This window comes from Mangifera indica, chromosome 4 (genome assembly GCF_011075055.1).
Source record: "Mangifera indica cultivar Alphonso chromosome 4, CATAS_Mindica_2.1, whole genome shotgun sequence".
Classification (NCBI taxonomy): domain Eukaryota; kingdom Viridiplantae; phylum Streptophyta; class Magnoliopsida; order Sapindales; family Anacardiaceae; genus Mangifera; species Mangifera indica.
This window is the reverse complement of record NC_058140.1, coordinates 19779264-19797151: the sequence shown is the minus strand read 5'-3', so window position 1 is coordinate 19797151 and position 17888 is coordinate 19779264. Positions and strand designations below refer to the sequence as shown.

The following is a 17888-nucleotide window of genomic DNA, read 5'->3' as shown; positions in this document are numbered from 1 at the left end:
TATTTTTATATGTCTAAATCTTATCATTTAACTTTAAATATAAAAAAATAATAAAGAAATATATATATATATAATGAGAGTTAACTATACATTTTTAAACCGAACTTGAATTTTCACTTTAACTTTCATTCTCAAATTTAAGTTCAAACTCAAGCCAACAACACTTGAATTCGTCAAGTTTCAGCCCAAACCTTATGCGATTATGTCTATTTCATTGAGTCAACTTGAACCAAACAATACCCGGATTGGGTTGTTTGCCCCCACTAGATATGCCTGTAGAACACTTCTGCTGGTGACCTTTCACAGGGAAAGAATAAACCTGATCAAATAACATTTAAAATCTTTGGTCAAACCAACCATGTATCATTGTAGAGAAAGATGGAAATAATATGAATGTATTATTACATTTACATGAATTATAAATTGTTCAGGATAATTTAATCATACTATGCAGAGAAAGTGTTGATCACTGAAGGACTTTGGAGGAAATTTGGGACATCTGAAAAAAATGGTTGAGAGTTAAAAAAAAAAATTACTTTGCTAAGAAAATTTACGGTAATAGTATGAAATGGCCCTCCAATTCAATTGTTGTAGGATATTATACACGATTGTAAGCAACTAAGGCACATCCTTCCCAACAAAATTCAAGAGCTCTGCCTTTGCTGCTTCCATTACGGCTTGGAAGTCTATTTGCATATATCTTCCCCTGTAAAGTGTGAAAAAAAAGACTCAGCTGTTACTTGGTGAAAAACATAGAAATATTTTTTTCCGCATTTTAAGCAAATCAGTACACAGTATACAATTACCAGAAATGAGTTTTAGACCAAGTCATAGAAGGGTACGATGGGCTTGCAATGCCATGCATTATTCTTGCAACAGCTCTAGGGGTAAATTTTGTGTGCGAGTTACTCTGCAGAAACACCTATGATGCCGAAAAAGAACAAATTATAACAAAACCAAAATATCAGTTTCCTTGAGAACAGAATCTAAATATATATCTGTAAAGCTCACCTTTATATCTGCTCTTAGAAATGGGCTGCAAATATGAATGACAGTGTTATCAGTATGAGGAACATCTAGAACTGAGTAGAGAAAATTCATCCGAAAAGTTAGGTAAGACTGCAAAAAAATGTATTTACCTGCTCTGACCAATCTTATTAGGGACATCACAGTCACCATCCCCCTTAAAGTAATCCAAAATCTTCTTTTGCAAGCAAGGGGTATGCTGTGAACCATAGCAGCCATCCACCTTCTCACACATGTTCACAGCAAAAACAGCAGCATTGAACATTGTGTCCAATTTGGTTACCTACTTTAGAGAAGAAAGCATATTATTAGGTTATACAAATGGAATATATATACATTATATTCATGAAGAGCAGATTTATCTTCGTATGCACTTATTTTATGTGGTTACACCCAATTCAGCATCAATTTGAAATGATTGACTTCAGGGGATGGGCTACAACAAAATACCGGATGAATTGTTTTAACTTTTTGATTGTACCTTGAAGTATAGCAAAATGAATAAACAAAAAGGAAAAACCAAAGAATAAAAGCTCTTCTTGGAAGAAAAGCGCTCAAGACACTGGCCTGGTTGATTTTTGGATCAAGCATTAAGTACTTCTGAAGAACACATATTAGCCTGCTAATAACCCTATGGTACATCCAATTAAACTTATGTTTTTGGTATGTAAAGAATTGAATGATGTCGCCATTGTACAGCAAAACAGTACCAGCTTAAACTGGTTACATTAGAACTAATCACCTTGCAACTTTCAACCTCTGATAACCATTTTGTAAGATGTGCTGAAAGAGAACAAAATTCACTGGGGAGCTCCAAAATTGTGTAACAGTAGGCAGGATCCTTCAACTCATAAGTTACTTCTCCCATCGACTAAGATGCCCAGCAAAAAATGAGATAGAAGTGATATTTCTTAGATGATATAATATATAAATATGAAGTTAACAAAGAATAAAGAAGGTATCCTTCAAAACAAACTTGTGTATGGCAGCCACACACTACTCTGCAAATGATCCTCACCTTTAAATTCAGCAACTGATTTGATACATCAATAGCTGTAGAGCCAATGCTGTTTGCTACAGTCGGAATGTCAAATACATATTGTCCTAGTTTAATCTCAGACCTGAAAATTTGATTATCAAGGGTTTCATAATTAGATGTAGATTTCAATAGTTCGGTATGACCAGGAGTAGAGAGTACTCACTTCTTTACAATTGCTGAGACCACATTATCCTTGTCAGCAAGCAATGTTGGAGTGGTCTGCAGTCATGCAAATTCAGTAGCATTTAGACAAGAAATGGGGTATTGTAACATTACATCAGTAGAAAAATTCAGATGATGGTTATTTAAAACGAAGTGCTTTTCAAATACATTCAAAACTACAAGGCAGAAATTTTATTAACTGATGTTTCTATAAGCATACTCCACAGCAGTAAAAGCAAAAATTTAACAGATTCACAGCCTCTAATTTACTTTGAGAACTTTAATAGTGCTGCGAAAGCACCTGAAAGGCTTGAATAACCTCCCTTCGTCCCAGAAGCCATTAAAACATGCAAGGTAGCTTACTATGGAATGCCATTTGAGAAGATACCTTATGGAAATTCAAAGTACAAGTTACATTTAGCTGTGGGAGTAGACGCAAGTATTGTACTTCCCCCAACTCCAAGTGTGTCAAAAGAGTAAGCATCACCTGATAGAATCAAAAGGCAGCAACACAGCTTATTATGGTGTATGTGGTGTGCCAGAGGAAGTTCAAGATTAAGTTGCTTCATTATTGTCCACACTTTTTAAGCTCCAAGAAGCATATCATGTGCATGGGCACATGTGCATGCACATTAAGAAATGGAAAAAAACATGCAGACACACAAACTCAGTTTCATAGATCATATTAATTGAGAGGCAACAATTTTCTCATATTAAAGAGAAGCACTATAATAATCATCGGGCTGCCAACATAATTTGGATACATGGAAATTGTGGTTTGACAACATAACTTCCTAAAAAGAATTTTTTTTTTTCACACAACTATTTATCATGAATCAATAATTCAGAAGGAAAAATCACGTAGTCTTCAAGAATTTGTTAAAATATAAAACTCAACCCTATGGTTAAAAAATGACATACATCTGCCTTCAACGGTTAAATGATTCTAATTCTTATGGGTTTACCATTTAGATGACATTGATTCTAAATTCTTTAAAACAACAGAGATTGTATTTAATATCATGAAGGGGTCTGTGATGTTTTAAAAACCACATGAAAGAAGTATAATTAAAACATATATCGGATATCTAGATATATTTACCTAGATCTCCATCATATATATTTCCTAAATATTGTATCATTCAGAAAGTTAATGCAGCGAGAGTTCAAGGACCAAACCTCTTCCTTCATATCAAATTTGCGAGAGGCTGATTCCTTGATAACTGAGCAAATTTTCCCACAAGAATTCTTGCCATTAGAGAAAACTTGACAGAGGAATTTGTTTATTGCATATTCATCTACTCCATCGCTGAGAATCAAAATGATGAAAATCAATCCTAGGTCTTTACCACAAAATATTTGTCAACTAAGCTGCACTCATTATTTAACCACCTGTGCATGAGACTACGGAGCCTGATGTAAGTAATATTATCATAAAATAGATGGCAATAGGACAACCTCCCATCTCGTCCAGCACGTCCTATCTCCTACAAATGGTTTATCGTTCATTTCTTTCCGCAAAAGACATACAGACCTGTCAAAGAAGTTGCAGTTTTGAATGAATTGTGTACCTGAACATACTCTTCCAAGCTTTCTGGCATGCTGTAATGAATTACCTGGAAACAAAACAAACATTGTGATATGTCATTGTGAACAACATCAAACGAATATGTCCAATGCACCAGTAAGTCCACAAACTTAATAACCATCAAAGCATGTGAAAACAGAAGCACTACACGGGTGGTCTCGTAAACCAAATTGATTCCATCATATAAATCTCTTAATTACATTTTTTTTTTTTAAATTTTTGGGAAAAAATCATATTTCTGTATTTTCTGTTAGAATCAATCCAGTGGAAGCCAATCCCAAGGTATTTGGAGAGGAGAAGCAACCAATATTGACACATCCCTTCAGTGCACTACAGTATCTGAAAAGCAACTGCCGTGCCACACTGAGGGTCTACCACATAGAATCCCCAAAGGCAGCAAACCATTTCAGATTGAATGCAAAAGCCACAACATTACTCATGAGTATAATTTTCTTCTTACAGCTCCAACATCCCTCTTGTCAAGTCCCATGCCAAATGCCACAGTTGCAACGACCTTTAATCAGAAAATGGAAGTCAATTATTCAGCAACTACAATTTTAAAAACACTTGAATGAAGAGATATATATTTGCATATTAGTAAAGCAAAGCATATATTTAAGATCCAATGGCTATGAGAATAATTGACTCACCACTCTGATCTTATTAGAGCAAAACAAATCTTGTACACGGCTGCGATCCTTAGCAGGGATTCCACTGTGATAACTCTAGAAAACAATAGAAAATGACCTTTTCAGTTCTTACCACTAAATATTAAGGATGCAGTTAGATAAAGAATAATAAAATGAACTGAGGAGAAATGAAATCCTCACCTTTGCGGAGATATTGTTATCACACAAGTATCTGCTTACAAGATCAGTTTCAGACTGCAAAATTCATATTCAAGTACTAATTACCAGTCATATATATTGATATTTAAAACACCCTGTGGCCACCAGGGATTATGAACAACAATTTGTTTCATGCCTGGCAGAAACAGGATCTAGTCCATTAATCTGGAAACTGGAAGCTGATACACAGGACAGGGGCTATTACTGGATGAAATTGATTAACATTTCCATGAATGGCATCATAGGAACCAGACTACCTTAAAAATAACCAACTAAAGAGAATCTACAGAATTGCATTAAAAAAAAAGGAACCAAGGACTAGAAAGCGTTAAATTAATATAAATTATTACCTGAAATTTGCAATAAATAATGATACTTTGAACTTCCCTGAAGGGGGAAGAACTGATTAACGTCAGCAGATCTTTCATTCTAGCAAATTTAACAAATTAATTGTTATATTCAATAGACTTACTGAATCTGTCATACCAGATAAAAACCAAGGGGTAAAAAAGCAAGAAGCATCACTTGCCTATTGTTTCCACTTAAAGATACTGATAATTGTAGATTGTCCCTTAATTGGGCTTTTTGAATGAGATTGCCTGTTGGAATTTCTAAAGCAGACATAACATCATGCAAAGTGGTGGTTGTGGCAGTTGCAGTCATTGCAAGAACACACTCAACATTAAGCCTTGCTTGAAGTAAAGACGCCCTAAGCCTCATGTATGAGGGCCGGAAATTGTGTGACCTGTCGACATGTTCACTGCCTAAATAAGCATATACGGAATTTTCGCGCATGGCTTCAGGACTTGGTAAAATAAAATTCAATCAGGAAAGAGACAGTGATACTACTCACCATTCTGATATACAATGTGCTTCATCCACAACAACAAGTGATACAGACAAAGTAGCAGAAAATATTGATAAAAATTCTGCATTTAGAAACCTTTCGGGTGAAACATAAAGCACCTGAAATAAAAACCCCATAATGAATTTTTAGCTTATAAATTGTGAATCACATGACATGCATATCAGAACTTATCAACATTAAACCATTAAAACAACAAGAACATTACAAACTCAGCAACTAGAGTATAAATGCAAGCTACATCAGAGTTTGGGAACTAAACAAATTGCACCTTATATTTGTACAAAAATGTAACAGAAACAACAAACAAAACATCATAAGATCACTCAAATTGCTGGCGAAATCACCTTAATGACACCTTCATGAAGCAGCTTTAGCGTCTCGTTAACCTCTTGAGGTCTCTAAAACCAAAAAAAAAAAAAAAAGCATGAATTATCAATAAAAAATATAAGAAGCAAAAGTCAAAATGCATCAATCACCTGACTACTACACAAAAGACCCCCTCGAATCACAGGAGGCAACTGTCTCAACTGATCAATCATTAATGCCACTAATGGGCTGACAACCAGAGTTAATCCCGGTAAAACCATTGCCGGTATCTGATAACACAAAGACTTCCCCACACCGGTTGGCAAAACCAGCATCGTTGATTTTCCATCAAGTACCATCTTAATTGCTTCCAACTGTCCATCACGAAATGCATCATAACCGTACACCAGCTTCAACAAGCTCACTAGATTCTCATCAGAAGCCTCATTTTTAACGGCTCTCACAGCCTCTTCTACTAAATCACTGGCTACTTTTCTTTTCTTTTGATTCTGTTGCGTGGCTTCAATTACCAAATCCTCTTCATCACCACTTAAATTCTTCTGTTTCTTTTTAATTAATTTTGACTTACTTTTCCTATAAGATTCCCTAGTGCTGGATGATGCATAACTATTTTTGGTTCTTTTACCCTTATTCACAAATTTACGTTTACCGCGATTCAAATTCAACCTCACGAAGTTACCTTCTCCACTAGATTTTCGTAATTTCACCGGCGGCAAAGGCATATCAACGCTGACCAAATTAATCTGTTTCTTCACCTTGGCAACATCACTTTTGATTTCAGAAGTTTCAGGATTAGAAGGAAGAGGGAGAGATTGGTCCTTTTCGAAATTGAGAGAGGGTTTATGGATTTTTGAGAATGACGCGTGTTTAGAGAAGAATCCAGCTGGAAGGGTTTCGAGGGAATTAACGGCCGAGGTAGAGAGGTTTTGAGCGAATGGCCGGCGAATCTGGAAAGGTAGAGTTTTGGCAGGAGTAGGGTTGTTTGGTGTAGGTTCCGATTGGAAGGGTTTAGGGTTGGTTGTTTTTTCGCTTTCTGTGCGCGAAGATGTTTTGATTGGTTTGACTCTAACTTTAGATTTAGAGTTGAGAAGAGTCCTCTGAGGAATTTGCGATGGCAGCAGCGGCGGATTAGAGTCTCTCGGAGGAGTGGCGGAGACATGAGAGCCATCAGAGTCCGAATCTGTTTCCATTCGGAGGTTTCGGAAGAAATGAGAGGGAAATTCGAGATCGACCTCTTGGTGTTCTAGATCTCCCGCCAAATAATTTTGATTATTTATAGATTAATGAGTTGACGAAAAGACCCTTAATCTTCTTTCAATTACTAAACGACGCAGTATGATCTATAACGAAGTAGGAGCACTTGAAATTGATGTTTGGACCAAACACCACCCTCTCCAGTGCCTCTCACTAATATCACCGGCCCAATGATAATACAAATTTACAATTATGCCACCAACCAGTGGAGTTCTTTACAAATAAATTTTGAACCAACAAAAACCAATTGCCAATTATCCAAACAGCCCTTCAAACACAAAACCAATAAAACTACAACCATTCTTCATCTCAGCAGCATCCCCTCCCCAAATATATGTAAGGCTGGAGGGACCAACACAACAACATGGTTTGAATGAAAGACTTTCACATTATCGTGCAATTGCACTTGGATTCCAGCTTTGGAGGCTCCATGCTATCCACCTTATTAGGAAGCCCAACGTTACGAATCACAGACACATCTGCATTCTCATCGTTTTCAGTCTCACTAGAGGGGGGTAATTTTGCATTCGTTTCTACCCGCCTCTGCCTTGCTTTTTGGGATTTTGAAGTGTGTTTACCAGCAGTCCTGCCTCGTTGGTTCTTTCTATCAGAACTAGATTTCCCCAATATTGTTACTGTCGGCCAGGAACCTTCCACTGGCACTGAGCTTTCCTTCTCTATTGCTAAGGTTACAGCCCGAAAGGCCATATCATGGACTATGGAGCTGCAAAAAAGTATTGCATCCGTTGCCTCTTCTAGCGTCAGGCTTCTTGCCTTGCTTCCTCCCTGAGACTCTACCAGAATAATTGACTCCTCTGTCAAACAAGTAGGAAAACTCATCAAAACTGAGCTAAAATTGAGTAAAGCTATCTCAAAACAAACTTTTATCAATAAAATATGTTGTGAGCATAGATAAATTGCATCATGTTGTAAAAACTAATCATTGTACACAAAATGATTGTGTTTTTAACCCAGCAACCATAAAAGATGAGAAGTGTGGATTTAATTAGATCAGCTTCAGTTCAAGATCGAGGTTGGGTCATCTTCACTATGATACAGTGTTCAGTGTTGAAACAAATTATGTTTAAAACTATGGAAAAAAAAAAAGAATAGAAAATTTTTAACAGATTATTTAACAAAACCAGCAGCTTAATGACACGAATGAAGGTGCCTGAATAAGTTGCACAGCTTTAATAAGCACATAAATTCACATTATTAGATATGATTAATGGAACATGACAAGGACGATTTCCATCAAGAACAAAGATGCCGAATCATTTAGCAAATTAATCTCACAGAAGAAAAGTATCTACTCACAAAAAAATGGAGGATGCAACAAAGATAATTGCAAAGAAGGATTTGCAGAGAACTATAAAATCCCCTTAAAACCCAAAGTAAATTAAAGCAAATGAGTAGTTTCAGTAGATATATTAAGCATGAGGCATAATTAATGTAAGAAATTAAGGATACATAAAAAGGGAAGTCCAAAGAAAAATTCTACTAAAGGGTCCGACAGGAAACAAGGAAAAAGCTAGAAAATGATGAAAATTAGCAACATTATATGATACATTAAACCAACACTGGATATATAAACGGTATCTACAGTTCAACAAAGAGATTAACATTGCCATGTCATTTTTTGCAAATTAATGAAAAAACTGGATATGGGCCATTAAAATGCATAAAATCTATATTGAAGGGAGGAGATTGAAGAACAGTAAGACAAACACACCTAAAATGCCATATGCATTATCTGTGGGGCTGGACTCTGGAACAGTTGACATATCATTATCTGAAGGTAGACGAACAGATGGTTCCTGAAATTCATTGATGATGCTTATTGACGTGGGAGAGACATCTCCACTCTGTGGACTATGGGAACTTTGAAATTTTTTCTCAATTTCTATTTGTGTTATTGTCATCAAAGAGATTTGACCAGGAGCTTCTGCTATATCCACTGCATCATGGCTAGAATTCAGCAGGGTATGTTCTTCCTCATCAGAAGACTCTGGAGTATTAACTGATACTTCTACATCAGAGAGACTCCTTGTATGATCTGGAATGTCTTCTCCATTTTCATATGATAAATGTTCTTCATAATTTGGAAAGGATGCTGCTGAATTTTGCTCACAGTGACAGCTAGCCATATGGCTTTTCAATTCTGAGGTAGCAGCATCCATTGTTCTAGTACTTTCATTACATCCCAAATTGCCTTCCTCAGGAACTGAAGTATAAGTGACACCTGCCTCTTTATATTCTGAAGATATCAGTTCAGATTGAAAAGTGACAGGTGACCCTTCTACATCATTGTATTTCATATTGCTCACTGAAATATCTTTTATGCTTCTTTCAAGACCAAAAGCCTGATAATTATGGCTTGAACTTCCAGATAAAGACAATCCCATGCTTTGAGGCTTTGTATTTACATCATCTCTGTGATTCTCTGTGTCAGATTTCCTGCTGCTCAACTGCCGTTGTACACGAGACTCGGTTTGTCTTGATGAGCTGAAATCAACTGAGGATGGTGCAGATGCACTTCCATGTCCCATGGAGCTTCTTAAACTGTTTGCAGTATCCCTTGTACAAGACAGATCTTCATAAGGTATGGTAGCAGCAGTGAAAGTCCTGCCTTGAAAAACAGGCCCTTTGCTACTGCTTGACCTCTTCAGCAGTAAGGAAATGCCAGCACCCTCTGAAGAGTCAACCTTCCTATCTATATAGTCTTTGGAGAGCTGCAGTTGTTGACCTCCATTGTCCTTACCACCAGGTAGATCATGGCCAGCAGTTGGTTGGTCAATCTCTTGCTGGTAATTAAGCTTTTCTTCACCTCCCTCAATGACAGACCTTGCAAGAGAATTTTCTTGAGAGTATCTCTCACTTTGCTCAGAATAGGAAGTGTGGCTTTGCTCAGCATTCTCTTCATGCCCAGAAAGCCTTGGTTCAACCAAATCAAAAACTTGTGATGACACTTCAGGTACAACAACTGGGGGCTTTAATTCCTCTGATGACTTATTCTTGTCAGATATATTCTTAGACAACTTTAAGAAATTCTCGGCCACTAATATAGTTGTCTCATGGTTGGCAGCAGCAACAAGATCACTTGGCTTTCTGCAATCTGGACAAAGATAAATTTCTCCTTCTACTGGTTCAGTGACACAATATCTTAGGCCACATGTTGAACAAAGTCTTAAATTATTGAAACTACCCACTTCAGAAGAATCAATCCTGACAAACAAATCATTAGTAGTTGGATTTGTTTCCATATCACTACCACGGTAGCTGAACTCCTCAAAGGCATCACGATCACCTTTTATAGCAGGTTCCCTATCCAAGCCTCCAAGCTGAAGGTTAGATGACTTATCATGTCTTTCATGCTCAACTTCTTCATCTAATGAATCCACCTTATCAAAGGCAAAGCTTTCTTCTTGAACTTCCAGATATGGTACTTTCACATGGTTACTAGTCATATCATCCTGGTGGTGATCACTGCCTTCATTATCATGTGCAACAATTGTACCTTGATCAGAGCTAGCATTACTGCTGGTTGTAACAGAGGAATTCCGAGACATCAAAGAGTGATTAGCGGAATTGCCTTTTCCAACATAAAAAGTGCTACTGGGGGGGACAGTAGACAAGAGTGGTCTGAACATATTTTGGGGGCTCTTTCGATGATCCTACACAAAATAATTGATTATGATAATCTCCATAAATGCAGCCAAGTACATGCATGAAACATTTGTAGTTCAAATCAATTACAAACATTAAGTAAAATACATATAATGAGATGCTCCATAGAAGCCGTTAAAAGGACCAGATTAGTTATTTTCCTCAAATAGCAAAGATGATTCATGTACGATATAAAGTATCCAAGTAAACAATAAAAGACACATGAAAAGCCAAATACATAGCCCAATGCAATAAAAAAATAAAATACCATTTGATGAAGAGCAGAATCGAAGGATCTTTTTGGAGCAGAACTTGCAGACACCATTTTAGGGGATTTCTTAGAAAGGGCTGGAGCTCTGTTATTTGAAAAACTACTAACTCTCCTTGAAACTGAGCTGTCTGAGATACCCATAGGAACAGATTGTAGAGAGTCAATATCATCATCACCAGATGATGCCACCGAACCTTTACTTTGAGAGCTAAATCGGTCCCGATCATGACTATGGGATGAACTAACACTTCTAGAAGCAGTTGGAGACATTGATTGCCTGCCAAATTTTGAAGATGAATCCCTCCCATTTCTGGATGCTGGTGATGAACCTCTCACATATGAAGCAGGTCGATCAGCTAAGGAAGTACGAAGATTGGGTGGTGCTTCAAGGGAAAATCCAGGGACAGTTGACTGCCATGCCCTTATTTTTGGAGAAGCAGAGTTCCCTCTGCTTGTTCTTATAGGTGAAGTTCCCCTAACCACAGATGAAGCCACAGAACCTCTGGACCCTATATTCATCCTCTGTGGAGTTGGAGTCAAAGACCTAGGAGCATGTGTTGAGGTTTTACTTGGGGGAGGAGATGATCTACGTGTGGGAGTAGCAGGTCGCCAAGCAGGGGTTGGACTGGAATGAGGTGATGAAGACGGCCTCCCTCTTGCTGACTGAAATGAATTATTGCCAGAACGAGGTGATGGGCTTAAGCGATTCGGACTTGCACTGCCTCTATTGCTTCTGTAACTCTTCTCCATCTGCATACAGGTGCACATCTAATGTAAAAAACTCAAACTAAAGATATATTAAGTTATTTTCTATAAAACTAGTATATACCTAGTATTTACTACACTTTTTGGGAAAGTTGAAGCAATTATAATTATATTCCATATAAGAAAGAGCGATGACCTACAGTGGATGATCTTGATATGGAAATAGGTTGACTCTGTGGTCTACCCCTTCGTGCAACATTAACCAGTGGTGGTTCATCATCCAATGAAGGAAAAAGAGGGGTGTCAGGAGGAGTTAATAACCTAAAAAATCAGATAATCTTAGGCCTTCCACACAACCAAAATATGGTAAAGCATTATAAAATACAGTGCAAGTAATGAAATAATAAACATTCACTAAGATTGGTGAAACAACTGGCTAATTGCTGGCAAGACATAGATACCTAGCTCCTAGACAGAATGCTCTACTCAACAGCCAGATATATTACTCAATTACATGTGTAATATAGAAAACTTTGTCTTAGCAGTAAATTTTATTGAATTCACTATTTACTTGAGAGCAATAAAAAGTTCGTTGCATGTCAGAGAATTAGAGAAACAATGAAAGTTCAGAGTATTAGCGACACAAAAAGTAAGATGGCCCACCAATCATAATCATTCTTCTCCCCGTCTGCATTAAGCGGCTCACTACTCTCTCCTCGAGCTGGAATTGCAATTCCAAGCTTGAAATCTGAAAAGCGTCTCAAATTTGTGGCTGTAAATAACAATCCAAAATCAACAAGAATGAGTCAGCAGAATCAGACAAAAGGACAAACAAAAATTCCACAACTCATATCACCCAAACCCAAAAATAGTCAGTTCAGAAAATTACTAAAGGTTTCTTCAAAGTCTTCTGTAGGCTGAAGCAAAAAACTCTCCTTTTCTTTGGTCTGCAATTCATTGAACAAAGCAAGATTGTCATCGCTATCTTTGAAAAGCAACCCACTCTCAATACTTCGCCCACGCTTGTGATTCTCCCCTCTTAGCTCCCTCCCAGGAGAACATTTCAATGCCGGAGAAGGAGGCATCTCCACCGGCCAAATTAATTCAAAAATCACAACTCCAACCTCTCCTTATAATCCAACATGAAACAGCGTTTGTGCCAAATCCAGTGACCCATATTCACGAACTGATATAGCTCACACGGTAAATAATTTAAGTCCTTCTGTACTAAAAAACAGCAACTGGAACACAGATTCCCGCTTCCACAAGTTCAAGGAACTAATTTAATGCCAATTTTACTAACCAAATCCTACACATAAAATTCAATTGTCAATACCAGAACGTTGTAAATGATAAACAAAATTTAATAACAGGAATTAACAAAAATAACTTAAACGAATTCACATTTGAAACGCATAGACTCAGTTTTATATCTATACAACACCTAAATTGATCACCCGAATCATGAAACCCTAGACTACGTCACACATAAGATCCCAGAAGTTACAATTACTAGCAAAAGAAACTCTAAATTTAACTAAAATTCAACTTCCAAAATGCCCATTTAAGCTTAAACTAGACCAGTGAAATTCCCATTCATAATGGTACAACTAAAACCTAAGCTTCGCTTACCATGAATTGAAGTACAATAATATATCTTCAACAGAAAACTAAATGCTTGTTGAGAAGGCGATTAAGATCTCAAATTTGACGAGCCAAAAAATGAATAACTTAAATGGCAATTACAGTCGCCACACACCCAAACACTTGGATCTAACGCATTTAATGCTTTGTCCAGCACACAGATCGAGGACTCCATAGATCGATCGGTTCCAAACTTTCAATGGAAATTCATTATTTCAGCATTCCCCTCTGCTCCAAAAAGAAAAACTTACTTCTCCTTCTTCTCGTTTTCGTTGTTGCTCAGATTTGCTTCTTACCTCCTCAGCAAGCTTTAGTTTCTTTCTTTCTTTTCTCCTGGCTTCTCTTTGCTCTGGGTGTGATTTTTTTTTTTTTTCTCCCCTTCTTTAATTTCCAGGTGTCTTGAATTTTTTTTATTTATCTTAAAATTAATATATTTCTAAATACCATATAAATACAAACTCTACGTCTTTGTTTTCATGCGGGTTTTAATATTAGGATGGCCATGCATGCCCTTCTATATTCTAATTAAATAATATAAATAAATAAAACAGTAATTATTGAAGGACATAAATATGTCGAAATGGTCCAATGTTTTGTTGTCAAATTACGAGAAAAAGACAATATAATTATTTATTTAATAATTATTATTAAAAATGCCTTGATGGGGAAAGATTCAGAATCATGTCGTTTTAATTGGTGGGTGGGTTGTGGAGAAAACTTACTTAAAAGGCTAGATTGTAATAATGATATGAATAATATATATATATTATTATTATATTCTTATGTTATATATCATTACCCTTTGTCATTACCTTGCTTTAAGGTGGCTAGGCGTTACCGTGTAACTAGATTGTGACTAGACTAGTTCATCTGTGGCTTTTTAGGCTTCTTGTCATCATTCTAGATAAAAAAGATGAAAGGATCAACCTTACTTTGTAATTGACTTCATAGCTCTCATATTATTTTCATTTTTTTTGAACTTGGTGGTTATTATAATTATATTTAAGTATTTATTTTTGAAAGAATAGATTCGATCGAAATTATTTGAGTTTTGATTAAAAAAAATTAGTTATAATTGAAATCCCCAATTATTTAGGTTACAAATTTTATATTGTTGTTCGACTCAAATAACTTGAATTCAAATACTCATACTTTGAAAAGATTCTTTTATATTCAAATAATTGTTTTTCTGAAACCGTAAACTTGATCCCGAACTAATAATTATAGATTTAACCTTTATTAGCATTACTAATGTTAAATTTGAACCAAATTGTGTTATAGTTTATATTAACTTAAAATTTTATTCAATTTGAAAAGAGTTAAATTTAAGTATAGACTCAAACTTATTGAATTTTTCTGAAATATTTTTCAGTTTGAGTTTAAATATAATATAAAGTGTAACAAAAAAATTAAAAAATATTATTTTAATAGTATTAATTAATATAATATTAATTTAAATTAAATTTTATAAATGAGAGAGTTTGAAGAATCAATCAACCACTTCTCATAGTTAGGTTCAAATTTACCTATATTAAACTTGTAAACTTGAATTCGTCCTCTATGAGCCAAACTGAAAAATGAATTCAAATAAATTTAATTCGATTGTATTTCAGTCTTTGCCATTACCAGCGGTAAGTTTCGATTTCTCTTTTCAGCTTTCACTTTTTGGAACACACGTCAGCCGGTTGGCTTGTCCTATTTTTTTAAGGCCAAAGGACTATTTTCCACTCAAGGTATGCTATTATCTCAAATTTCTTTTATTAATTTTGAAAATCTTATTTACTTTCGTATAAGAGGTTAAAATTAACGGTTCAAAAGATAAAATCATCATTTTATCTATAATATTAAAAATAAATTAAAATTTAATATAGTTTTCCCGTTTAACCCCTAAAAACTAATTATTTTCCTTTAGGTCAAGTTTTAAAAAATAACATTTTTCTTAGGATTTAGTTTTCAATTCTCGACATTAAATTCGATGCTATCGCCGACGATGAAGCTTTTCTAATACACTACCATGCTCTAGCGACCTTTCTTCCCTTCTCTAGAATATCAATCGGCCCAAATCTAGCATTGTCTTCGTCTTCTCAAACGAAGACGAGGTCATCATCTTTGTCTGAGAAAACGAAGAGTTTCGTCTCTCAACAAAGCTCTTCAACTTTTTAGACTAAAACGACACCAGATCTAGGTCGATCGATGTTCTAGAGAAGGAAAAAGAGGTCGTAAGAGCATGATGGTTCATGGAAAAGGTTTCATCGTCAGTAACGATGTCAGATTTGACATCAGAGATTGAAAACTAAATCCTAAAGAGGAATGCTATATTTTAAAATTTGGTTTAAGGAAAAATGGTTAGTTTTTAGGGATTAAAGGGGAAAAAAAGATAAAATTTTAAGGGATTAGGGTTCCGTTAATTTTAACATTTTATGGGTAGATAAATAGGTTTTCAAAGTTAACGGGAGAATTTTGAGATAATAGCATACTTTGGGTGTGATATAGTTCTTGGCCTTTTTTTTAATGATCAATGAAGTGACGGCGGTTAGCTGAGAGGTCTGAATGTTAAGCTCAAGTGTCTCTTCCATGACACGTGTCGTTGTTATCTCCACATTCAAATCGTACTTTAATGATACAAATCCAACGGCAGATAAACACCGCATAAAGATGAGTTGTTTAATTGTCTCCTAAAAGCCTAAGGTAAATATCACCGCTGAGGACTTTTACTTTTCTTCCAAAAGTCAAAGTAAAAACTACGTCGTTTACGCCACGCTTCTCGAAGGTGGAGTTCTCCAACCGACGACGTTTTGTGTAGTTTCATAACTTTCATTTCCTACGAACCCTGAGGCGAGGGATCCTCTTGGTGCCATCATCAGATGTGTTGGGCTCTACGATGTCGCTCTCTCAATATCCCGAAATCGTCGGCGTGATGTGCCACTGTTGCGAGAACTAACGAATGGCTAATGAATTTGCAAGATGTGGAGATGGTTTTGAGTGATGTGAGAGCAGACGACGTTAAGGTGATATCGGTCGGAAAACATTGTGATTCGACGGATTTCTTGGTGGTTGTCACTGTTAGGTCCACGTGGCACGTCAAGAACATCGCTTAACCTCCTATTTACTAGGTAGGTTCGTTTGTTCTCTCACTCTTTAGTTTCTCTTTATTTTAAACCCAGTACTGTACTCTGCTTGGTTGAAAACAAAGAAGCGTTTTTGGTTTAATTTTTGCTTCAAAACTATATATTGCATTTATATAGTTTTCATTTCTATTTATACACGAGATCTGAAAATTTAATATTATGTTTTGGTTGTTCTGAAAACCCAGGAAAAAAATTGAAGAAATTTTGTTTTGAATGTAGCAATTTGGTGTAAGTTTATAGAAAATGAGGAATTAATTAGGCTTTTAGCGTATTCATTGTTGAGGCTCAGTGTAGTTTGGTTCTTGTTCCTTTGATTTAATGTGATAAATGCATTTTTTTTTTCAGAAATTAATTTTTAGGAAGAGTAGCACTTACTGGCAATGTGTGTGTGTGTGTGTGTGTGTGTTCCACAACACTGCTCATTTGTTTATTTATGTCTGGAAGTTGTGGCATGGTGGTATTTTTACTGGCATGGACAGGCTAAGCAAAAGCAGAAAGAGATATGAGCTCAGAGAGGCTACACAGTGTGCGAGGGCAAGAGACGGGAAATGAGTTGTCATTCACTCTGGTTTGTGCTGAATTCTCTCTTCACTATATATAATATAGCTGCTTCCAAGTGATTATTCTTATGATACCATAAGTTGAGCTACTTTATTTGCAAGACATCTTAGAAGGAAAACATCCCTTCATGGATATATACTTCATCTTATTTATTATGAGGATTGTACCTTACACAAGCATAAAGTGAGTCAATTTTTTGTAATATTTGTTGATTATCAATAATGTCAAATAATTTATGGTACTGATATGCCTTTGTATGCCAATTTTACATTGTTGGTTGGTATCCTTGTTGGTTAGGAAAAGTGATTGTTCATGCACTTGATGAGAAGGCCAGAGCTTATTACGATTTGGAAAATATTTGGACCATGGAGACATCTAAGGCAGAACCTGTTCAGTTAAGTAGAGATTTACCATGGAGCATTTCCATTTATAGTTTTTAGTTTGCGTTAGGACCAAGCATGGTGGCACAGCAACACAAAAGCAAGACTACGAAAATGAAGCAGGACCACTTGGGAAAAGGTAAACACATGGCAAATATAATCATGGGTGGTTAGAGGAAAGGAGATGGGAAGGCTGAGAGAAGGCAGAGAGTATATTTTTCTGGAAAAGTTCTGGGCAGCTCCGGCTGAGTTCGGGAGAGTTCTTAGCCTCTTGAAAGCTAGGAAATTCTGAGAGATGGTTCAGCCTCTCGAATAGCTAAAAGTGTGAATGTTATAGTTGTTTTATTTGTGTATAGGCATGATGATTGTCATTCTTGTAAACACAGCTAATATTTGACAAATATTGCAATTTTTATCTCTA

The 17888-nt window shown here is 36.1% G+C and overlaps 2 protein-coding genes and 1 long non-coding RNA gene across 15 annotated transcripts; 1 reads left to right on the top strand and 2 right to left on the bottom strand.

The window, feature by feature from the left end:
- Positions 1–26: 26 nt before the first annotated feature.
- LOC123213482 (ATP-dependent DNA helicase Q-like 5) lies at positions 27–7060 on the bottom strand. 9 transcript variants are annotated; one of them, XR_006501711.1, is made up of 21 exons: positions 6008–7060; positions 5876–5929; positions 5517–5629; positions 5193–5408; positions 5014–5092; positions 4646–4699; positions 4466–4540; positions 4276–4329; positions 3799–3843; positions 3620–3714; positions 3407–3536; positions 2616–2714; positions 2229–2284; positions 2045–2147; positions 1769–1897; positions 1140–1309; positions 1012–1036; positions 807–922; positions 605–706; positions 406–499; positions 27–319 (listed from the first exon to the last, which is right to left on the bottom strand). XR_006501711.1 is itself a non-coding variant. In XM_044632920.1 (20 exons), the coding sequence occupies exons 1-19, from the start codon at positions 7046–7048 to the stop codon at positions 619–621; spliced, it is 2742 nt and encodes a 913-aa protein (XP_044488855.1). In that variant the 5' UTR covers positions 7049–7060; the 3' UTR covers positions 334–499; positions 605–618. The 9 variants fall into 9 exon arrangements, 3 of the variants coding, with proteins under 3 accessions (XP_044488855.1, XP_044488854.1, XP_044488856.1); XR_006501710.1 differs by having other exon boundaries at positions 448–499; XR_006501707.1 differs by having other exon boundaries at positions 406–706.
- A 139-nt stretch (positions 7061–7199) lies between these two features.
- On the bottom strand, positions 7200–13787 carry LOC123213481. 2 transcript variants are annotated; one of them, XM_044632918.1, is made up of 8 exons: positions 13387–13787; positions 12644–13063; positions 12418–12526; positions 11955–12075; positions 11047–11799; positions 9060–10786; positions 8845–8972; positions 7200–7927 (listed from the first exon to the last, which is right to left on the bottom strand). In XM_044632918.1, the coding sequence occupies exons 2-8, from the start codon at positions 12837–12839 to the stop codon at positions 7497–7499; spliced, it is 3465 nt and encodes a 1154-aa protein (XP_044488853.1). In that variant the 5' UTR covers positions 12840–13063; positions 13387–13787; the 3' UTR covers positions 7200–7496. The 2 variants fall into 2 exon arrangements, with proteins under 2 accessions (XP_044488853.1, XP_044488850.1); XM_044632915.1 differs by having other exon boundaries at positions 8845–10786.
- A 2337-nt stretch (positions 13788–16124) lies between these two features.
- LOC123213096 lies at positions 16125–17888 on the top strand. Of its 4 annotated transcripts, none has more exons than XR_006501650.1 (3): positions 16125–16515; positions 16872–17094; positions 17385–17888. It is a non-coding gene; the product is annotated as an uncharacterized LOC123213096 (long non-coding RNA). The 4 variants fall into 4 exon arrangements; XR_006501649.1 differs by having other exon boundaries at positions 16127–16511; XR_006501648.1 differs by having other exon boundaries at positions 16144–16515; positions 16971–17094.

What these genes read in the sequence shown, in the direction of transcription:
- LOC123213482 (XM_044632919.1), bottom strand. Translation starts at nt 7,048, where the DNA reads ATGGAAACAGATTCGGACTCTGATGGCTCTCATGTCTCCGCCACTCCT. An exon ending in GTACTTTGAATTTCCATAAG is followed by an intron (nt 2,285 to 2,615) that starts GTATCTTCTCAA and finishes GCATGACTGCAG; the next exon opens with ACCACTCCAACATTGCTTGC. An exon ending in TGGTCTAAAACTCATTTCTG is followed by an intron (nt 707 to 806) that starts GTAATTGTATAC and finishes CACACTTTACAG; the next exon opens with GGGAAGATATATGCAAATAG.
- LOC123213481 (XM_044632915.1), bottom strand. Translation starts at nt 12,839, where the DNA reads ATGCCTCCTTCTCCGGCATTGAAATGTTCTCCTGGGAGGGAGCTAAGA. An exon ending in CCATATCAAGATCATCCACT is followed by an intron (nt 11,800 to 11,954) that starts GTAGGTCATCGC and finishes ACCTGTATGCAG; the next exon opens with ATGGAGAAGAGTTACAGAAG. An exon ending in ATTCTGCTCTTCATCAAATG is followed by an intron (nt 10,787 to 11,046) that starts GTATTTTATTTT and finishes TATTTTGTGTAG; the next exon opens with GATCATCGAAAGAGCCCCCA.